This window comes from Rhinolophus hipposideros (assembly GCF_964194185.1).
Source record: "Rhinolophus hipposideros genome assembly, chromosome: 9".
Taxonomy (NCBI): Eukaryota; Metazoa; Chordata; class Mammalia; order Chiroptera; family Rhinolophidae; genus Rhinolophus; species Rhinolophus hipposideros.
The window spans coordinates 89767569-89791433 of record NC_138055.1 but is presented as its reverse complement, the minus strand read 5'-3'; the positions used below and the strand labels follow the sequence as shown (position 1 = coordinate 89791433).

The 23865-nt window shown below is 36.2% G+C and overlaps 1 protein-coding gene across 7 annotated transcripts in view; it reads right to left on the bottom strand.

Annotated features, from left to right (window-relative positions):
* Positions 1 to 23865, bottom strand: part of ERC1 (ELKS/RAB6-interacting/CAST family member 1) — a 483911-nt gene that overhangs the window by 329839 nt on the left and 130207 nt on the right. For all 7 annotated transcript variants that reach the window (XM_081060693.1, XM_081060695.1, XM_081060696.1 and 4 more), the window contains one exon: positions 22187 to 22354. In XM_081060693.1, coding sequence (XP_080916819.1) covers positions 22187 to 22354 — 168 coding nt within the window. The remainder of the gene's footprint in view (positions 1 to 22186; positions 22355 to 23865) is intronic.

Below are 23865 nucleotides of genomic sequence, written 5' to 3'. Positions count from 1 at the left end.
AACAAAATACGAGTATGTGCAGGATCTATATGCTGAAAACTACAAATGGCTCATGAAAGATATCCAAGAAGATCTAAATGAGTTCTTCCCTTGAACATTATACGAAATGTAAACTTGATGTGCGTCAAGATAACCAGTCTACTTAAAATTTCTTCAGGGACAAAGAAACAGAAAAGAATACTTAGCAGTGATTTAAAAAAAAAAAAATGTGTTTTACTGACAAACAGCAGAACTAGAATAAATCAAGCCGAGTGAATCTAAGGGATTTTACACTAGAAATCTCCAGTTTGGGTACCTAAATTCAACCAGGTTTTTACCTCGCATCAAAAATTAAAATTCAATGCAAAACAAAGATTAATTATACATGAGTTCTGAGTTCTCCACTGGTCCTTTATAAAGTGCAAGATGACAAAAGTCTTTATGTTTCCCTCGGTTTCCCTTCATCTACCTATTAAAATCAGAAACATTCCATCATGCAAAGAAGAAAAACAGTCCAGAAGAGAAATGTCAGAACAGACTTAGTATTGATCCAATCAGGAGAAAAGGATTGCCACCACAGAGCAATCCTTTGCGGAATACGAAATTCAAAAGCCAGGCTGCTCAAGATACCAAAAGAACCCACCACCCCTCATCCACGTGGCATTCAGGCACAGCTCCAGCCAGCCTGCGTAGCTACTAATCCTATTTGACAGCATCAGATTTGGTTCCTATCAGGGAATCCATTATAGGGCATCCGTCATGGGGAGTCAACGGGGTGCTTACTGAATCCACAGACCCTTCTGCACAGTTACAGATGTTAGAGTCTTAGAAAACTGTACGTCCAAAATTGTTAAAAAATAAATAAATCACACGCTCATCATTTACACCCAATTCCTACATTCTAATTTGTATTTTGTATGCTATATATTCCACCTGTAACGTGTATACTATATATTCCAATAACCATAAGCAAAAAAAAAGAAAACCAAAGCAACTGACGTAAAAAACATTTTACCCAATATCCTCAAGATACGCATACACTACTAAATTCTTATTATAAAGCAAAAAGCCCACATATTTATACCTGTAAGTCTTAACTGCTTAATTTCCTTCTCTCTCATTTCTTCTCAGTGTTAATTTCAGAAAAGTGAAAGGCTTTTCATCTGTGGGTCAGAAATTAGAACACAACAGGAAAATATCCCTCATCACTTCTGAATGTTTCTCATCCTGATGGTACCAAAGTCTCCCAGGAGAATAACTGTGAGACCACATATTGCTGCTTTCTTACCAAAATACCTAGATGTCCTAACTGCACTTTTACTCTCGATCCCTGCTTCAGTTAAATGACCTGGAAAAATGCCAGCGCTCACCAGCCATGAATACCTCACGCCATCTGAGGGAATGTCAGGTATGAGACCCACAGGAATTGGTGACTGAAAACGGTAAAGAAAGAAACTCTTTTATAAATCTTTGGTGTACGAGTAGCTAGAAATGCAGGCTTTGATTTAAAAACTATTTCATATCACAAATATTAGGTACAGAAATTAAAGACCATATTCTAATTACTAAATGATCTTTTCTTTCCTAAATATTCAATCACCTACACACACTTTTCCTTGGTCTGCTTTTCATGCAGTGAAGAATTTAAATGTCCTGGTCTGGCGAACTGAGATAAAACCACCACAAAAACCACTACTAGATTAATTGCTCTGAATTCTAAACTGATCTTTTGATTTGGAGTGAACTAAACTCATAATTTTGTGTGAGGTCCGTATTTTGCAAACCACAAAAAACACATTCAGGAAAGCCGCTCAGAGACAAGCAGGACACGCAGTCATCATGCTAACACCATTCCTGGCAGAAGGAATAAGACCGTGTTTATTCACATCAACTGAGCTGGAGGGACAGCGTCCACTCAGCTTGCCACACATCAAGGTCTGCGGCAAAGAGGTGATGCCAACTTCAACAGAAACAGGTTTGTCTCTACACGATTTTCTCTATCAACAGACATAAACAGGAAAACGGGTTCCCTTACTGTTCTGTCCTCTCCCTTCTGATCACAAAACTATTATCTCAACCTATCTTAACTTTCTTTTGTTTTACATCAATAAATAGATCAGCTAAATGCACACGAGCAGTAATTACGCCTGTTTCCTGCCATTCCTCTCATGATTCACACTCCCTTTCTAACTCTCTGACCACACTTTTCAGTTTTCTTCACTGGATCCTCTGTCATTTCCCCTTTTTCACATCTCACCTTATACAACTTCCTCTGAAGAAACCAATTCAGTCCTGAGGTTTTAACCACCAGCTCCATGACAGCTTCCAAATCTTTATTCCTAGGCCAACCAGTTCTAAAAACCTGAGATTGTAACAAACTTTTCTACTTAAACCAGATCTTCCATTGAATATTCACATTAGAATGAGAGTCTTTTAGAAACTCTTCTTTCAAAGGACCTTCAAAGATCACCTAATGTGGTCAAGCATTAATGTACGTTAAAATCTGAGTGGTACGTATTTAAAATTATATTCTTTTCTGTATTTTTCCTGACTTTGGCAATATTTCATAAAATTTTAAAAAATGAAATAATCTAAACTTCTTTAACTTTGAAACTGAGGAAATCAAAGCCCAAACTAAGTGACAGGCCCAAGATCACTAAGTACAATTTCCTGTCACTCCATTTCCCATTGTTCTCATCCAGAAGGGCACTGGGCCATGGGATTGACAACATGCACAAGTAAACCTTTTCAAAGACTATTGCAGCAAACTGCACTGAGCTCTGTTTGAAGCCTTATACCCCACAAAATGTTGAAGAAATATCAAAGAAATATCAAAGAGGCCATTCCACAGTACACAGTTTATTTGTACTTTGTTTACCAAAAAAAAGCCTGCAAAATTATAATCTAAAAAAACCAATGTCATGGCACCTTGAGCTGAGCTGCCTCCCAGATGGTTCAGTTGGTTGGAGCGCAGGCTCTCACCCACAAGGTTGCCAGTTCAATTCCTCGAGTCCCGCAAGGGATGGTGGGCTGCGCCCCCTGCAACTAAGATTGAACACAGCACCTTGAGCTAAGCTGCCTCCCTGATGGCTGTTGGTTGGAGCATGTCCTCTCAACCACAAGCCTGCCAGTTCGACTCCCACAAGGGATGGTGGGCTGCGCCCCCTGCAACTAGAAAACGGCAACTGGACCTGGGGCTGAGCTGCGTCCCCCACAACTAAGACTGAAAGGACAACAACTTGACTTGGAAAAAAGTCCTAGAAGTACACTGTCCCCCCAATAAAGTCCTGTACCCCTTCCCCAATAAAAAAAAAATCTTAAAAAAACAACGTCAATATCATTTCCATCTATTTTCCCCTGAAAATTCATAGCAGACAAAGATGATAAAAAATGGCTGTATAAAGTGTATGCGCTAATAAGTTATATTCAGTTATGCATCCCCCATAGAAACATTAATACTCTTGGTCTCTGCAAATCCAGTAAAGCAGTCAGCCAACCTAGTTCCATCTTGGTCCCTCTAATTCAACACATCAGTAATACTTCCTCATTCTGTTAAAGGAACTGAGATCAACTAACCCTTAAAGCCCTCTCTATAGAATCGCAGAAGACAATTTCCACACTGGAAGGACCCTTAAGGTCACCTGATTCAATTGCTCATCTAAAGCCTGAATCTCTTTATACAATATCCCTTTTATGAAGGCCTGTCTAGTACTGGAACATCTTCAGTAAAAACCAGGTACACAATTCCTCTCCAGAAGATATCCACACTGCTTCTAATGGGCATAGTAAAAAAGCTATCTCTAATCTTGAAGTGAAAAACATACTTTTTTCTGTAGTTTCATCCATGGGCCCAAATTTGACCCCTTTACGCCTGCCGCTCTTTCACCTAACAGCCATTCAGATACATGCAGACTATATCATGCACTCCCAAGAGCATTTCTTTTCCAAGTCAACCATCAAGTGTTCCCTCATTGTGCCATGGTGTCAGACTCTTTGTGTCTAAACATGCTTAAATGTGCAATGTCTCTTAAATCATTGTACCCAAAACTCAAGTGTTTTAGGTGTGGACTAATCACCCTATCCTTATTTCTAGACATTTCTAAAACAACCTAACATTGCATAAAGTTTGGGGTTTGTTTTTAGGGGGTGGGGGTGGTAGCAGCCACTATACAGATACAGAAGGATTACTGAAGAAGACTGTTTTGCTTTGCTTTTTTAGTTTTTATGGGTTTTTTTGGAGAAAGGGAGGGATAAAGATTTTTATAGTCATCCTGCTTAATTTAGCCCATTACTTTGCTTTTTAAAGATCTTTTGGAATGCTTAGTTTCTTATCTAATATGCATTTTACCCACCCCTCCCCCATATTTTTCCATCTAATTCATTAATAAAAATATTTAACAATGAAGAGTCAAGGTTAGAGAGATACAAGATACTATCAGAAACTTAAATGTACATTAATGTACATCTTTCGGGATACGTCATTTTACAGTTAGGAAGAAACCTTATCACCTTACCCAATTCACATTTCTTCATCTTATTTACATGGCCTTGCCCATGCCTTGAAGAAGTATAGCTCTACTATTTCTCCCACATATTCCTGATCTTCCAGACTAGAAATCCTACCAATGAAGAATATAAAATGAGTGTGAGATGACCTAGTTTTCGTGGTGACTTTTAGTGATCACCACTTCTACTTCAAAGTCCTCAACATGCCATTCTAAAAATGCACTTAGGAAAAGTTTAGGTTGTGCATAGAAGTGGCAATACTCTTTCTTCCTTTTCTTTTTTTTAAATCAAAATGACATTTGCTCAAAGCCAATTTCAGAACCCCCTCTTATGTCTATGATTCTTCAATGACGATCACTAGGTGAGTTATTTTATTTGCACCTGGGATTGAAACTGTGCTAGCCAAAGGACAAAAAGTTTCATAGCACTTCTCAAACGGAGGAAATTGTTAAAATGCAAACTTTGACTCAGTAGAGCTGACATAGCTCAAGATTTTGTGTTTCTAACAAGCTCTTAGATGAGCTGACACTGCTGGGCTTTGAACCACACTTTGAGTAGTAAGGTTATATAGATCCTTTAGATGTTTTCTTAAAATATCTCTTTTCACACACCTTGGGTTTCATTTCATTTTTCCATTGTTGAAATACACATCCTACACTTTACAGTCCTATTACGTTCCGCTTGATGGGAAAGACAAAAATAATCTAGATGAGGAATTTCACTTGCTCTATCACCTAGCAACATTATACTAACAAATAAAAGCAACTGGTACGATCTTCCTTTATGATCTTTCTCCAAAAGTCTCCACTCTTACTGAAAAAACCTCAATTGATTTTGGAGTTTGGGTTTGCTAATGGCACTATTATTGTTGGGCCTGTGCTAAATTCTTATATTGATATTTGAATACTTTTTTCCTACTTGTTATATCAATGTCCATTTTCAACTATTCTTTCTTGCATCTCACTCCTTCCTTCTGGATGCAATTTCTCTCTCTCTCTCTCTTTTTTTTTTTTTTGGAAGTTCTTTCTATGTGAACCCAAGGTTAGAAAACTCTCAGTTTGTGTTAGTTTGAAAAACATATTTATTCTACCTCCAGTGATGAATGACAATTTAGCTGGGTACAGAATCATGAGTTGACAGTGTTTTTCACTAAACTTTGAAGATTTTACTCTGTCACATTCTTGCTCCAGTTGTTGCTGTTGAAAAGTTTGCTGCTGGTCTAATTGTTAATCCTTTGTTGGTAACCTTTCTCTCTGGCAGCTTTTAAGACTGGTTTATCTATGGTTTCATTATGACATACATAGGTGTGGATATTTTCCTGCTCCAGAATTATTTGCCCCTAAAGTGATGGTTCCTTCCTGTAATTAAGTCAGAAAAATTCTCAGTGATTCTCTCTTTTAAAATGACCTCCATTCCCTCTGTCCTCTCTTTTTGAAACTCCCATAGATGTAAATCAGACTTCTATTTCCACAGACTTCTTTTCAGTAATTTAAATTTTTTTTATCTGTCCTATTGCTCTCTGGATAATATTTCATCAGATCTATCTTCCAATTCAAAAATTGTCCCTGCAGCTCTCTCTAATTTGCAGTTTAACTAATACATTGAGTTTTCATTTTGGTTATTATGTATTTCATGTCTAAAATCCTGTTTTGTTTTTTACAACCTGACTAGTATTATTTATGGTATTTTCCTCTTTGCTTATGTTTTAAGTCCTTCCTTCATGTATTTAATAACAATAATAATAGTTAATATTTACTGAGTGCTGTATTTAATTCTCACAACACTCTGAGGTAATGTTATTGTTCTCGCAGATGAGAAAATTGAAGCACAAAAAGTATAAATTTACATAACAAGTAGCAAAGCCAAGATTAAAAGATACTACACTAAACAGCTAGTGCTACCTTTACTATATACTGCATTAGCTTTTGCTCTCAATGGTCCTGAAACACATCCCAGTAAGTTGTATCTGCTCATCCATTCTGGAGAGTTATTGAGCTCCCATCCTGCATTTTAGTCATTTAGTTTACAGTTTCATTCTATTATCCTAATTTATCCTAAGGGTCAAATCACTCTATTTGTTCTTACTTCTGATATTGGCTCAGGATAGATTAAAATCCATAAGTGATTAAGAAATTTGGAGTTGTACATTCATTCTAAGCAGAGCTTTTCCCTGTGGGATTCTATGGACTAAGTTGAAAGTATGTACCCTGAGAGCAGCTATGTGTATTCCAACTCAGACCTGCCTGAGTAACGACTTTCCTCCAACTCAAAGGCCCGGTGAGTAAGTCACCTTCTCGCACTGGCCACTAATACTGGTAGGAGAAATTTTTTCTAGTCCACCCTCTCTCAGGAGAGTCCTGAATTTACTTATGTAAGCGTCTCAGTTTCAAAACCCTACCCCATTTAGGGCCAAGGACTATTAACCACATGTCAGCATTGAGATCCAAGCCCCCTGGTTACCAAAAATAATAATCCCTCTGAAAAACTCTAGTATAGAGTCCTTGTTGACAGATGCTCAGTGTTAGAAAGAATGAGGAAAAATATGGACATCTGCCCTGTCAGAGAGATCAGCCGAATCAACTCTGAGATCAGTGTGGCAATAGACCACATCCAGCTTACGTCACAGTAATTACACAGTCAGAACTACTAGTTTCAAACTTTTACCAGTTTGGAGAAAGAATTAAATTCCTCTCGTTCCTCAATTCACTTAAAACTGTCATTGATCCATGCAAAGTTCTATTGTTTTATTTTATTATTTTTCCATTCATGCCCAATATCTATTTCCTTCAATATGCAGCCATTCTAATGTGTTTAATACGTTCTTGAATATGCATGTATATTAGAAATATAGCAGCTTATTTTTATACATACATACAAAGTCGGACAATTAAGTTTATGAACTCATCCTAGAAAAAATGCTACACACCTCATTGCTGAAAATCACTACGGTCACCTTCAAAGTACACCCCTTGGGAAGCTATGCACCGACGCCAGCACCTAATCCACCCTTCAAAGCAATTTTGGAACTCTTTTTCCAGAATGCCCATCAGCGCTGTTGTCGTATTAGCCTTTCATTATTTCCTTTATCTTGGGGTAAAGAAAGAAGCCATTGGGACCCAGATCAGGTGAGCAGGGAGGGAGTTCCAACACAGTTATTTGTTTACTGGCTAAAAACTCCCTCACGGACAGTGCCGTGTGAGCTGGTGCATTGTCGTGATGCAAGAGCCATGAATTGTTGGCGAAAAGTTCAGGTCGTTTCCGTCTTTTCCACGCAGCCTTTTCAGCACTTCCAAATAGTAAACTTGGTTAACTGTTTGTCCAATTGGTACAAATTCATAATGAATAATCCCTCTGATATCAAAAAAGGTTAGCAACATCATTGCAACAAGTTCGCGAACTTAATTGTCATACCTCGTATGTGTTATTTATATAAATGCTACATACCTCATTTTGTTCCTTACTTTTAAATACATACATACATACATACATATGTATGTATATATGTGTATATATGCATACACACACACACACACACACACACACACACACACATATCCCTGGTCCCATGAATACTTCTAGATCACTGCTTTTGACTTTTACATAGTATGATACAAATCCACTGTATTTGACTCATCCAACTCCTCAGTAATGAACATTCTGGCTCCCTTCAATTCCCAGTTCTGTAGTGAACATCCTTATACATGTCCTCTTGTGGACCAGTGGAAAATTTTCATGGGGAATATATTCAGGAGTGGGATTACTGGGGTCAACTATGCCATTGATGCTCCTGTTAGCCCAAATCATAACAAGTACTGAATATTATTTCATTTTCTAATTTTCATCACTTTGATGAAATCTGATAAATTTCACTGTCTTTGAAATTTATATTTCTCTGTTTACTACTGAAATTAAGGATCTTGTGCTGTATCTGTTAACCACGTAGGTTTCCTTATCTGTTAATTGCCTTTTCAAATCCTCTCCTCCCCCCCCTACAGTGTCTTTCTTTTCCTTACTGATTTGCAAGCATCTTTTTTTTTAATTCTATATCTCAATCTTTGGTATTAGGAGAGGTACTGAAAATATTTTCTCTTAGTCACTGAATTGTTAACTTTGTCAATGGTGTTCTTTCTTGAGCAGAAATACTTAAATTTGATGTAGTCATTAAGATATCCTACCGAAAATGTAACATTTTCATTAACTGTATTGCTTTGTTTTTCAAATTGAGATCTTTAATCAATCTGGAGTTCATTGTTTTATCTGGTATGAGGTAGGTGGCCAACTTTATTCTCCATATATTAATAGTATGCCCATTTTCTAACACTTCCTCAATTCACACTAGTTTACGGTACCCTCTCCATAAACATGTCTCTGATTTCAAATTCTCTTTTGTTTTTCACTGGTCTTTCTGCCAATTCCTATACCAGTATTACACTGTTATGAGGCATTGTTTGGTTTGGTTTGGTGTATAGCTCTACGGTATGTTTGCAGATCTAAATAAGCAGGTCTTCCATCTTTTCTTTTTCTTCATTTTAATGTTAGAATGGCTTTATTTGTCCGTATAATTTAATTTTTAATTGTGGTAAGAAATATAAAATTTGCCATCTTAACCATTTTAAATGTACAGTTCAGTGGTGTTCAGTACATTCATACTGTTACACAATCAATCTCCAGAACTCTTTTCATCTTGCAAAACTAAAACTCTGTACCCCTTCAACTCTCCACTCTGCCCTCCCCAACCTATAGCACCCGTAATTCTACTTCTATCTCTATGAATTTGACTTTTCTAGGTATCTCATGTAAATGGAATCACATATCTTTTTGTAATTCATCCATGTAAATGTTAAAATATAAAATGATTTCCAAAAACAAATAATGTCGGGTATTGTCAATGGAACTGCAGAAGAAAGAAGGGGGAGAAGGAGGGAGGAAGGAAGAGGGGAGGAAAGGAGAGAGGGAGGGAGAGGGAGAAAGAGAAGGGAGAGAGGAGAGAGAAGTTGTACTAACTTAGGGAGAATTGATGCCCTTACAATATTAAATAATAATACCACCTATTGATAAGGTATACCTCTCAATTTGTTTTTCCACATATTCTTTCGTAAATTCTTGGGTTTTTTTGCTTTTTCTACTTTGTGGAATAACTTGAATACAAAAATAATTATCTATTTTTTAATGTTTGACAGAACTCCTGAAAAGCCATCTGGGCCTTAGGATTTGGGAGGGAGAGAGGGTTGAGGTTGATTACCATTTTAAAATCTATAATGACTATTTTTCATGTTTTCTATTATCTCTTGAACTTATTTTGTCATATTTTCCAGAAGCATGTTTATTTGTTCTAGCTTTTACAGATTATTAGAATATAATTATTTATAACTGTCTTTTATTATTTTTAAACTCTGGTACTAGTAGTTACTTCTCCTTTATCATTCTATAAGACATGTTCCTATCTGACTAACCTTTTTAAAGAACTAACTCTTGGTTTGGTTTTATCCTCTACGGATTTCTGGCTTAATATCTCAATCTTATTATTTCTTTGGATTTAATTCTGTTGCTTTTTTCATAGTTTCTAGATTTGAATGCTTAGCTTATTTTCTTTCATTCTGTCTTATTTTCTAATAAATATGATAAAACTAGACATTTCCAGCATCATGGTGGACTGAAAAGGTTCCATTGTTTTCCCCCTTAAATTTACAACAAGTTGGGCAACTGTAACTCAACAAAGGATCCCCAGCTCAACTCACAAACATGCCTGAAAGATCCACGCACTGGAACATCTGAAGGTGGCATGTTGGAAAGAGAAGGGGAGGCAGGAAGAAGGAAAGGACAGGGACAGTGGCTGCAGACACAGCTCGGTGCCCACTGCAGCTCCATGGAGCACAGAAGTGAGGGAGGAGTTGGGCTGCAGCCCCACATTACATCCTAGAATTTAAGAGGGGAAGATGCAGTTTCTCTCAAGAAAAGAGTATCTCCCGTCTCTCCTCCCGATTGTGGTAGAACTGGGTAGAGGTGGCTGGGAACCTTTAAAGAAAACAGCACAGTCCACAAACATAACTGGCAGGGGAGTGGAGCCACAGGATCAAACCTGCTTCTCCTCCCCTACACATCCCAGCAGAGCAAGGTAAAGCCAAAAACAGCTGGAAAAGGATTTATCTCTAGGAGCTCACGAAACCAGTTCTCTACCTCCCACCACGTCCCCCCACCACAGGAGTGGTATTCCAAAGCCAAGGTGAACTGGTCACAGAGAGGACACCCACTAGTTGCACTTCCCTTCACCACAGCACTAAGCCCCACCATTATCCCAGAGGCACGAACAGTCCAGGTAAGAAAAAATACTTAAGCTATAGCACTATTTACTGGAAAACAAAAGAAAGTACCCTACCAATCAAACTGATGAGTTGTCCGGGGCAAAACAGTACCTACACAAGAAAAGAGATCACTACCTCAAATGTACAGACAGAAAAACAATCCACCAAATACTAGGAACAACCAAGGTAATGTGGGAACACAGAAAGAAAATGAAGTCTCCAGACATCAAAATCAAAGCCGTGCTCGCTTCGGCAGCACATATACTAAAATTGGAACGATACAGAGAAGATTAGCATGGCCCCTGCGCAAGGATGACACGCAAATTCGTGAAGCGTTCCATATTTAAAAAAAAAAAAAATCAAAGCCATACATGACTGTGATTTAAATGACAGAGAATTCAAGATTGCAGTTATGAAGAAACCCAACAACATACAAGAAAACTCAGAAAAGCAGTTCAATGAACTCAAGAATAAAATTAATGAAAAAAAGAGGGTAATTTACAAAGAGACTGAAACTATTAAAAAGCACCAAACAGAAAATGGAAGCTGAAGAACTCAATAAATGAGATAACGAATGTATTAGAAGCTTGGAAACAGAGCTGCCCAGATGGAAAGTGAATCAGCAAACTCAAAGATACAAATCTAGAAATGACCCAGGTGGAAAAAGAGAATTAGGAGCTAAAAAAAACTTGAAAGAACTCTACAAGAATTATGTGACTACATTACAAAGAGCAACCTAATAGGTATATTGGGAGGAAAAAGGAGAAGGAAACAGAGCACATACTCAAAGAAATAATTAATGAGAAATTTCCAAGCCTATGGCAAAACTGGACTTCAGAATAGAGGAAGCTAACAGAACACCTAATTATATCAATGCAAAAACACCTTCTCCAAGACACAATTTATTCTATCAAAAATTAATAACAAAGAATTCTCAAAGCAGCCAGTGTAAAAAAGACTGCAACCTACAAAGGAATCATTAGATTACAATCAGATTTCTAGGTAAAAACATTACAAGGCAGGAAAGAGTGGAAGGAAATACTCAAAATATTGAAAGAAAAGAACCAACAGACAAGAATAATATATCCAGCAAAGTGGTCTTTTAGATATGAAGGAAAAATACAGGCTTTCCCAGACAAACAAAAACTTGCTGAATTTGCTACCACAAGACCTGCATTACAAGAAATGTTGAAAGGAGCTCTTTTACCAGAAACAAAAGGACAAAAGTATACAAAAGTCTGAGTAAGATAATTAATAGACAGAAGCAAGAAACTGCAAATCTATTTCAGAATGGATTATTGACCACGTAATTATTTAAAAAGTTAAAAGGGGGAAAGGGCATTAACTATAATTACAGCATTTTGATAATACGCAACATAAAATAATTTGTGACAATAAAATCATAAAAGGGGAGGAGGAAAACAAGTGAATGGGTGCAAATGAATGAAGATAAGAGGCAATCAGACAAAAGAGACTATTGTATGCAAGAGACATTTTATACAAACCTAATGGCAACCACATAACAAAAATTCAGAGCTGAGACACAAAAATTTAAAAAATGGAAACAGAGAAAAAAAAAATCACAGAAAACCGCTAACTAAAATAGCTGACAGAATCACAAGGAAAAAGAAGCAATGAAGATCCAAAGCAACAAAAAAAAACAGAAGATAAAATGGATGTGGTAAGTCCTCATACATCAATAATCACCCTACATGTAAATGGACGGAACCCAACAATCAAAAGGCACAGAGTAGCAGGATGGATTAGAAAACAAGACCCAACTATATGTTCCCTGCAGAAGACCCATCTCAACTCCAAAGAGAAACACAGGCTCAAAGTAAAGGCGTGGAAAATGATATTTCAAGAAATAACACCTAGAGAAAAGCGGGTGTAACAGGACTTAGACAAAATAGACTTCAAGATAAAAAAGGTAACGAGAGACAAAGATGGATTATTTTATGATAAAAGGGGCAGTTCATCAAGAAGACAGAACATCTATCTATCTATCTATCTATCTATCTATCTACACACACGTACATGCACACAAACACACACACACACACACACACACAACTTGGGAGCACCACAATATATAAAGCAATTACTAAAAGGAGAAACTGACAAAAATGCAATTATAGCAGGGGACCCGAACGCCCCATTGACAGCAATGGCTAGATCATCCAGACACAAAGTAAATAAAGAAATTTCAGCCTTAAATGACACATAAGACCAAATGGACTTAACCAATATTCGTAGAACTTTCCATTCCAACATGCCAGAATACACATTCTTCTCAAGTGCACATGGAACATTCTCAAGAATACACCATATATTGGGGCCAAACTGTCTCAGAGAAGATTGAAATCATACTAACCATATTTTCCAACCACAATGGTATGAAACTAGAAATTAATTACAAGAAGAAAGCTGGAAAACCACAAATACGTGCAGATTAAACAATGCTACTGAACAACTATTGGGTCAAAGAAAATAATAAGAGATCAAAAGATACCTAGAGACAAAAGGAAATACAACATACCAAAATTTGAGAAATGCAGCAAAAGTGGTACTAAAAGGAAAGTTTATGGCATTATAGGCCTACCTCAAAAAACAAGAAAAATTTCAAATAATCAATCTAACATTACACCTTAACGAACTAGAAAAAGAACACATGAAGCCCAAAGGCTGAAGATGAAAATAAATAGTAAAATTTACAGCAGAAATAAATAAGAGAACAAAAAGATAATACAAAAGATTAATGAAACAAAGAGGTGGTTCTTTGAAAAGATAAATAAAATTGACAAAACTGTGGCTAGACTCGCTAAGAAAGAGAGAAGACTCAAAAAATAAAATCAGAGATGAAAGAGAAGTTACAGTGAACATCACAGAAATACAAAGAATTATAAAAGAATACTATGAAAGCAACATGCCACCCAATTCAATAACCTAGAAGAAATGAACAATCTTAAAAATATATAACCTTCCTAACTTGAACTATTAAGAATTAGAAAACCTAGATAAACTGATCAATAGTAAGGAAATTCAAACAGTAATCACAAACATCCCAAAAAACAGAAGTCTAGGATCAGACATCTTCACTGGAGAATTTTACCAAACTTTCAAACTCTTCCAAAAACCTAAAGAGGATGGAATATTTCCTGACTCATTTTATGAGGCCAGCATACCAAACCTTGATACCAAACCAGGCAAAAAAAACACACACACAAAAACCAAAAACACAAACACACACACACACACAAAGAAAATTACAGGCCGATATCTCTGATGAACATAGATGTACAAATCCTAAACAAAATACTAGCAAATCAAATGTAAAAATATATTAAAAGTATTATAAATCATCACAATCAAGTGGAGTTCATTCCAAGAATGCAAGGATGATTAAACATCCACAAATCAATCAATGTGACATACTAAATTAACAAAATAAAAGATAAAAATCATATGATCCTATCAATAGATGCAGAAAGAGCATTTGACAAGATACAACATCCACTAACGATTTTTTAAAAATCAATAAAATAGGTATAAAAGAAACGTACCTCAACTTAATGTTGTCCATATATGTTAAACCCTCCTCTAATCTCACTCATAGTTGAAAACCTGAAAGCTTTTCCTCTAAGGTCAGGAACAAGACAAGGATGCTCTCTCTCATCATCATTACTCAAAATTGTAGTACTGGAAGTCCTCGCCAGGGCAATCAGGCAAGAGAAAAAAATAAAAGGCATCAAAACTGGGAACGAAAAAATCAAACTATCACTTTTTGCAGATGACATGATTCTTTATAAAGAAAACCCTAAGGACTCCAGCAAAAAGCTAATAGAAATAAACAAATACAGTAAAGTTGCAGGATACAAAATCAATGTACAAAAATCCATGTGTTCCTATATACTAACAATGAAATTTCAGAAAAATGAAAAAAATAATTCCTTTTGCAATTGTAACAAAAATAATAAAATACCTAAGAATACACAAGAGGCAAAGGACCTGCATACTGAAAACTGTAAGACACTGTTGAAAGGAAGTGAAGACACAAAGAAATTGAAAAATATTCCATGCTTATAGATTGGAAGAATTAACATTGTTAAAATGGCCATATTACCTAAAGAGATATACAGATTTAATGCAATCCTCATCAAAATCTCAATGGCATTTTTCACAGACACTGAACACAAAAACCCTCAAATTTATATGGAACCACAAGAGACCCCCAAATAGCCAAAGCAATCCTGAGAAAAAAGAATGAAGCCAGAAGTGTATTTTCTGACTTGAAACTGTACTACAAAACTACAATAAACGAAACAGTACGGTATTGGCAGAAAAACAGACACACAGACCAATGGAACAGAATTGAGAGCTCAGAAATAAACCCACACATACATGGACAACTAATTTTGAACAAAGGAGTCAAAAAACATACAATGGAGAAAGGAGAGTCTCTTCCATAAATGATGCTGGGAAAACTGGAAAGCCACGTGGAAAAGAATGAAACTAGACTGCTGTCTGACACCATACACTAAAATTAACTCAAAATGTATTAAGAACTTGAATGAATATAAGAAGTGAAACGATAAAATACATATAAAAAACACAGGCACTAAACTTATGGACCTTGAATCTCTGACAGGTTTTTGTGAACTTGACCCCAAAGGCAGGGGAAGTAAAAGAAAAAATAAATGAATGGGACAGAATCAAACTAAGAAGCTTTTGCACAGAAAAGAAAAAAAAATCAACAAAATAAAAAGGCAACCAAATGAACGGGAGAAGACATTTGCAAATGATAGCTCCAATAGGAGCTTATATCCAAAATACATAAAGAACTCATACAACTCAACAACAAAAACAAAACCCACAAAAATCTGAGTAAAAATTGGGCAGAGGACCTGAATAGAAATTCTCCAAGAAACATATACAGAATGTCAACAAATATGAAAAGATGCTCAACATCACTAGTTACAAGGGAAATGAAAATCAAAACCACAATGAGATACCATCTCACAATGGCTATTATCAATAAGACAAGAAAAAACAAGTGTTGGAGAGGATGTAGAGAAAAGGGAACTCTTGCACGCTACTGATGGGAATGCAAACTGGTAGAGCCACTATGGAAAATAGTATGGGGGGCAGGGTCCACCAAAAATGATCAAAACAGCTACCAAATGACCTAGCAATCCCTCTTCTGGGTATCAACCAAAAAAATTTGAAAACACTTATTCATAAAGATATATGCACCCCTATATTCATTACAGTATTATTTGCAGTAGCCAAGACATGGAAACAACTTAAGTGCCCTTCAATAGATGCTTGAATAAAGAAGTGGTACATATATACACGGGAATGCTACTCAGCCTTAAGAAAAATGAAATATCACCACTTATGACAACATGGATACATCTTGAGAGTATCATGTGGAGTGACATAAGACAGATGGAAAAGGACAAGAACCACATGATTTCACTCATATGTGGGATATAACACAGAAATTAACAATGAACAAACAAAACAAACATATAAACAAACAAAAACTAGATTCATAGACTCATACAACAGAATAGTAGTTATCAGAAGGGAAGAGAGGTGGGGGGAAGACAAAGAGGGTAAAAAGTGTCTAATACAAGGTGACAGAAAGAGACTAGGTTTGGGGTAGGGAGCACTCAATAGAGTATAAGAACTCATTATAAAGTTGTACACCTGCAATTTATATTATGTTATTAACTAATGTTATCCCAATAACTTTCATTTAAAAAACTAGACATTTTCCACTTATCCTACTTTAGTTATGTCCCACAGATTTTCTTTTACTTTCTATTCCATACATTGATACATAGTGCTTTCACCGTCATTGACTTCTAAAACTTTTATTTCTCTTAACCCAAGGGTCATTCAGTAATATGTTTAAGATTCCAAACTTATGTTGGTTTTGTGTAGCAGTTCTTCATTCCTGATGTCTAATTTTGCTGCATTAGGAGTCAGAGAACACAGTCCATGTGACTTTGATTCTTGGCAATTATGTAGCTTCCTCTGTGGCCTAGTACATGACTAATTTTATGACTGTTCAACAACTTCTTGAAAATACTGCTTATTCTCTATTTGTTAGTGCAAGATTCTACACTCACATATATAACTACTAGTTTGAGCTTATTAATGCTATTGAAATTTTCTAAATTGTTATTTACCTTTGATCAAATTCTGAGAGGAGCACATTCAAATCAACAACTGCTATTATTTGATTTATCTATTTCTCCCCATTGTTGTTTTATACACTTAAAGCCGTATTATCGTATGTATAAATGTTCATAATCGTTACGTTTTCTTGATCTGTTTCTTTTTTAGTATATAACATTGCTGTGGGTGCTTTATAACTTCTTTGCCTTAAAAATAATTTATAATCAGTGTTAAAATTAAACAGATTTTGGGAGTCATATTTTCCTGATATACCTTTCATTTAAAAAAAATTTTCTATCACTTTATTTTTAATTTAGCTGTTTCTTTTTGTCTTATTTAACTCTTATTGACAGTACATATCTGTATCTTACTTTTTTAGCCTGATATTTTTATTTTGACCTAAGTTACATTTGCATTACCCTTCCCATTAAGAGTTCAGCCATTTTTCATGGTGTTTACACAACATCTTTTTCCCCTCCTCATTGTTTTCTACTCTCGGCTGGATAAGCTGCATTTTATACTGATGGTCTGAAGCTTACATATTCCATTTTTATTCTCCTAGTGTATTAATAACCATACTTACACTTATATTTTCCTGTCAATTTCTTAAGCTTATCATTATCTATATCTCCCCAAACAAGACACTGCCCCATCACCACTGTAAGCGGTTCCAACTCATCATTTTAATTGGGGCAGTGGCAGGAAACAAGCCCCTAGAACTTCTGGAATAATAATCTGCACCTCTGCTGTGCCCAAGCTCTTTTCCTAAAGCTATCCTCCATCTTGGGTATAGTGGGCATGTGGAAAGGGGAGGGAGCACTCAGAAGCTGGGCAGTCTACCTCCACAAATTGGCTTAAACAGCACACGCATGAGACCCTGTAGCACCTGTCCCCACCGCTACCCCGTAACTCATATGGGGCCACGCACTGCTCAGTGGGGGGCACTAATCCAATCAGAACAACGTGAAACAGTCGTATGTAAATACACACACACACACACACACATCCCAATCATTTTCTGTTTTACAATGTTGATGCTAATTCGTCAGATTCCTCAACTTCCCCTCATTTCTGTTATCTCCGGAATTGGGTATGGGAGAGAGACCCAGCCTTTCTGTTTTATTTACCACTGTATCCCCAGTGCGCAGAAGAGTCCTTAGCATGCATCTAACAAATAACTATTGAATGAATAAAGGAATCAATCAATATGTCTTTCCCTTCTTTCATAATCTCATGCCACAAAAGCCTGCTTCTCTTTTTCTGAAGCTATATCCTTTTCTCATCGCTGCTAACATGAATTTTCCCCTTTTCTCCCATCTTTCTTTGTAGCTAGTCCCCAGCCTACCAATGGAACAATAGTCATGGTCTCTATAGCATACCATAATTAGCAGAGTCATAAAATATAGGTTCTCGTCTCAAAACTAACACCAAGTAGCTGTACAGACCTTCAAAATGTCACCTACCATCTCTGCAACTCAGATGCCTTCTGGGGAAGCACTGTAGTATTATAATCAAAAAAACAAATTTTGGAGTTTTAATCAGGAACTCAATTTCAGGCAATAAGTCATGCAACCTCAGTCTCTCTAAGCGTAAATGTGTCGTCTATAAAATGTTACAATTCTTATTTCTTAGAAGGTTATTGTGAGGATTAACTCAGAAAACGAACAAAAATATATGCATCCTGTACAGGGCACAGAAAGCACTCAACGTTGGATAGTATCTACTTTTTTAAATTACGGAAAGACGAGATAATCTCTAAGACGGCACTCTGGTCCTTGGAGTGTTACTAACTCTCAGTACACTGAGGAAGTCAGACCTCTAGCTGGAGGAGGTTGGCCCCCTGAGGCACCAGGCTGGGCATGCAAGCAGGCAGCAAGTGTCAGTCAACAGCATCCAAGCCTCAGGGCCGGACGTCCTAGACGAGGGGCTTTGCACTGGATGCTGATGCCCTGATCCGGCTGCGAATGAGGACCCGCTTCCTCTACTGTCAGGAAGCTACTGATGACAATGTCCACCTACAGTAAGAATTTCCAACCTCAGTGCCCTGGAGAAGTAAGAAAAAAGAGTACTAGTCTGAGGCAGTAAGAATTATTATAATTTACTGATGAAGTCAGCTCTGCTCTGCACAATGAGAACTCATCCAGAAAATAAATTCAATGAGAGGCCGATGCTATGTCATTAACATTAGGAACAAGTAAGGGGGCATAAAACCGGAAGATTCCAAAACACATTACAACCATTGAAATCCCTGGATTACTAGTGAGATTGGCCCCAAGTGCTAATGTGCTAATTAAACACCTTACATAATTCTCAACTATAAAAGCAAGAAAACAGTGTCTGTCTTGCCTAATCCATACCATTACTCTGAGGATTAAATGAAACAATACACATCAGATTAAAAAACATATATGTAAACTCTAAAGTTTTTTTTTTTAATTTTAACCCATTGATATTTAATATTTCCCTCCAAATTCAGATGAGAGCTACATAAGTGTACATCTATTCTAGCCCTACTACCGTTAGGAAGTTGGTATTATTATTATGTTCATTTACAGATTAGTAAAGAGGTAAAATAACTCATCCAACATCACATAACTAACAGAGGGTTGTGTTTCAAGTCTAGGTTGACTCCAACGCCCATGCTTCTGACCACAATGTTACTAAATCCAGATGACCTCTCTGTGAAGGTCAACAGATTAAAACAGATGTTCATAAAATAGGAGCAATTCCACAGATACTGTAGATTGTACATCGCCCAAGAGGACAGAGTCACATTCCCTGGACCCTGAATAGGAATCAGGTTTTTCCCCATATCCCTTTTTGCCTCAAAGAATTTTAAAATTAAAAAAAAAGAAAAAATTTCCGGGTTATCACTTTATGAGGGGTTTAAGTGTCTAACTATTATTACATTGCTTTGTACACCTGAAACTAATAAAAAGGAAAAACAAAAAATTTCCTCGATCCATGTTCTTTTTTATATGTACTTAATTTAATGATTTGAAAATTAGATCAAAGTCTAGGATAGCTGCAGAGAGGAAGACAAAATCAATTAAGATCAAATTACAGAAATATATAACAAGTTTCAAAGAGCTGGTTCAAACTACCTATTATGGGCTCTAACATGAGAAAGTTGCTTTGGAAAAAGTGACCCTGTCAAGTGTCACCACCGTGATTTAAGAAAAAAAAGTAAATGCTAATAAGTAGACATAGTACATTCATTTAATCAGCCCGAACTCAAAAAGTTAGTTTTCATACTGTTATATTTTAAGATGAGACAGTTACATTTGAGCAGTTGTCCTAGTAACTTACGAGGTAATCACTAAAATTCAATTACTTCCACAATGGCTAAAAACAAACCTAAAAGCCACTCAAGAATGACCACAAATACAGTCTTTATTCTCTATGGTATAAGAAGCCAATCACAAGCCCATCTGTGTGAGATCTAGCTACTAAGAACATTATTTGAGAGGAATACAAAGAGAGGGATGGAACGCCAAGAGGAAAAAGTCATTTATTAGACTGTGAAAAGCTTTTAAACGTTTGCATTATCACTAAAAAACTGCCTGCTTCTCGGGTTTGCACACCTGCTGTCTTCATCCAAAACTATCACCACAGCAAACCCGGAAGTAGGCTCACGTCTAGAACACTGGCACCCTCTTCTGACCCTTTTGCAGTACTGCACGAACACCAGTCTGCCATGAAAAACTCTAATAGAGCAGTAAATTATTAACTTTACAGGTAACATTTTCCAGATAATGGTACATTGAAATTCCCTAAATAAAAATAAATTTAGCTTAATAAAAATATGACAGAGCAGATCTCCTAAATAAAATGTTATGCCCATGAAAAGAAAACCAACCCTGTTCTCTTAACATTTTAATAGTTTACCTATATTAGCTGATTTATTACAAGACTTACAATAATTTTTACAAAGACCTTACTGAGTGTGTCGAGCACTAGGTGTGAATAAACTGGTTTAATCCTAACAACCCTATGAGGTAGGGACTCCTATTCTCTTCATCTTACAGATGTGTAAAGTGCGGCACAATGAGGTGAAATAACACGTCCAGGATCATGCACCTGGTAAGGCTGAAGGTCAAACTCTGTAAGTGTGACTCCAGAGCCAGAGTCTCATTTATACCCAAAATATCCCTCGAGGTAGAATGGAGTTGATATCACAATACAATGAAACATGAGTAAAATAGGAAGAAAAAAAAAGTAAATTGTAAGGAAAGTTACAAATAAGTCATCCAAATCTCTCAATTTCAACAAAGTTCCAAACTGTATGAAAATAGTACATGAAATAGTTTTGGTCATTTTCTCATTTCTCTTCACTTAAAGATTTTGATGCTCTGGGTCTATGATGTTTGTATGCATTCTTTTTACTTCCCATTCCTTTTTTCCATCAAACTATGCCCTTATTTATCTATGACCTTGTTTCTTTAAAAGAAAAGGAAAAACTAATCCATACTATACATTTTTTTTTCTTCTATAAAGCAGAGCTACTTACCCTTTCCTACTTAAAGTCCCTATTTCGTTGAGATCTTTAAAAAATATTTACATTAAGACAATAAATCCAAGTGGCATCATCAATTCCTTCTCACCACAAATATGATGGATTCTCAACTGTCTGAATTATTTGGTGTATTCCTGCCTAAAATCAGGGCTGACAAGACTAGATCATCTAAGATTTCTAAAAATACTACTTTCAAACAGGATATGACGGCACGTTGTCTAATGATCTGTAGTTCAAAAAGAGATCTACCTAGAACATTTCTAGATTCCACAATTTGCCTACTTAAAGCCATTGATAAGATCAAGAATTAAGAACACTTACTAATCCAAACACAGGATTACAAAGCTGCTATTCTTGACCAGAAGGGTTACCATGGGTGAGAACAAAAGCTTCATTTAGATTTCCGTTTTATAACTATGTTTCAATTTCATAATGTTAGTTTAAAGTTAAACTTCTAAGTACAGACTTAGTGCAAGTCCAGAGTATTAAAAACATAAATAAACTGCACCAGTTTTAAAATTTGTTAGACCCAAAAACAAGATGGTTATATTTTAGTACAATAACTGATCACACTGCTAAAGAATTCATCATAACATTATTCTTATCTCCCCAATCTAAGCATAACCAAAACAGTACAGGTAACACAAGTGAAAAGGTGCCAGGAATCACCCCCTGCGCATCCCAGAGTTCTCTGTACCTCGGTCTGGAGGATGGCAGCCCTCTGCTCCTTCGCGGTCAAGGACTCCTTCAGGACGTCGATGTGCTGCTTGCTGTCTGAGAACTGGTTTGTGAGCGTTTCTAGCTTTGTCTGCAGAGCTAGTAGTTCTGTGTCCTTCCTGGACAGCTCCTGCTTCACCTGACCAATCTAAAGAAGAAAATAAAACGCTGTAAGGAAAAAAGCAATGAAACAACCACCTCTAATCTGGATCTCTAACAGATCTGAATCACAAGATATGAAACGAATGGCAGCATTAGCTTTTTGACAGGACATCATTCATCTTTTTGCAGCATCTAATCTTAGATAACCACCACCAACCCCTCCCTAAAAAAAACCAAAGTTTATTGGACTAATAGGGAAATTTCCAGTTTTCATTTACTGTATCTCCTAAACATTTTTTGAAATCCCTTAGAAAAGGAATGGAGGGAGAAAAATCCCAATTCAATTAGAGACTGAAATGGCAGTAAACATATGAACAACACTGCGCTGATAAAAGTTTTCATTTGATAAAGTCAGAATTCCTCATAACATAAAGCAGGGTTAGTGTAGATGCAATTCAGAAGGAAAAAAAGAAACCTCACAGTGTTGCTATTTCAATTCGAAAGCTGCCACTGCTATATTTTTTTCACTAAGTTTTTTCTCATTCTCAAACAAAAGTTTATATAAAATCCTTATCTTAAAAGCCACTTTTAGTGTTATCCAGTATCATAAATGTGTTTTTTTAAAAATCACATGATATTGATGACTTAGGAGTACTGACCTCAAAAAATATTCTACTTACAAAGTTATATAACCTACAACATGTCATTCTAACTAAATGAAGATGACCTAAATAAAGAATGCATAAATCTCATTATGTAGAATCTACATGTGTAATCTGAATTTTAATTACCCTGACACAGTAATCCATAAATCAACTGGAGCCATTCATTCTCCTGTAAATTTCTCAACTTAGCAAACATTTATTTCTAGCATCTCCTTTACGTTTCCGTGTTTTTAAGAATCTTTTTAAACATCTTTTATTCTCAGTATAAGCCAAATTAACAGAAATCCTATTTGCTTTGACATTATGTTACTGGCTCATAAAGTAGCTGTGCACTAAAAGATACTATTGGAAGTATAACTGTGACAAGAAGTCAGTAAGTTCAGTATCGCTGATGAAACGAAAAGTGCTTTATATTTTTTATGTTCAACATATGTAAAGTATTTTAATTGTAATACCCTTAGGTGTAATGGACAAAGCTTTTCAGAACAATTTCCCACAAGGAAGTATAACATAAAGTTTACTCTAATTAAAATTAGACTTTTAAAAAATACTAAAACTAAATATCTAATTTACTCTTCTGTTTCAGCAAGAACACAAGCATTTTTCTCATATGCACGAAATCTCTTTTTATAGATAGTATTCATTCGACAAAAATTTCTGTGTGCTCAGTGCACACGCAAAGTACTTGAGGACACTAAGAACACCAGTGGAAGATCATTGTAAATGGCAATTATTCTCATTCCTGGTGCACAGATCTGTACCAGGAGTTGCCACTGCAACGGTGTAGTGTCTTTCACGACATCCCTTTACCAACAAAAAACACACACTCCATCTTAACATACAGAATGCACTAAAAACAGACTTGCTATATGAATGAATGTTCAGGAGAAAT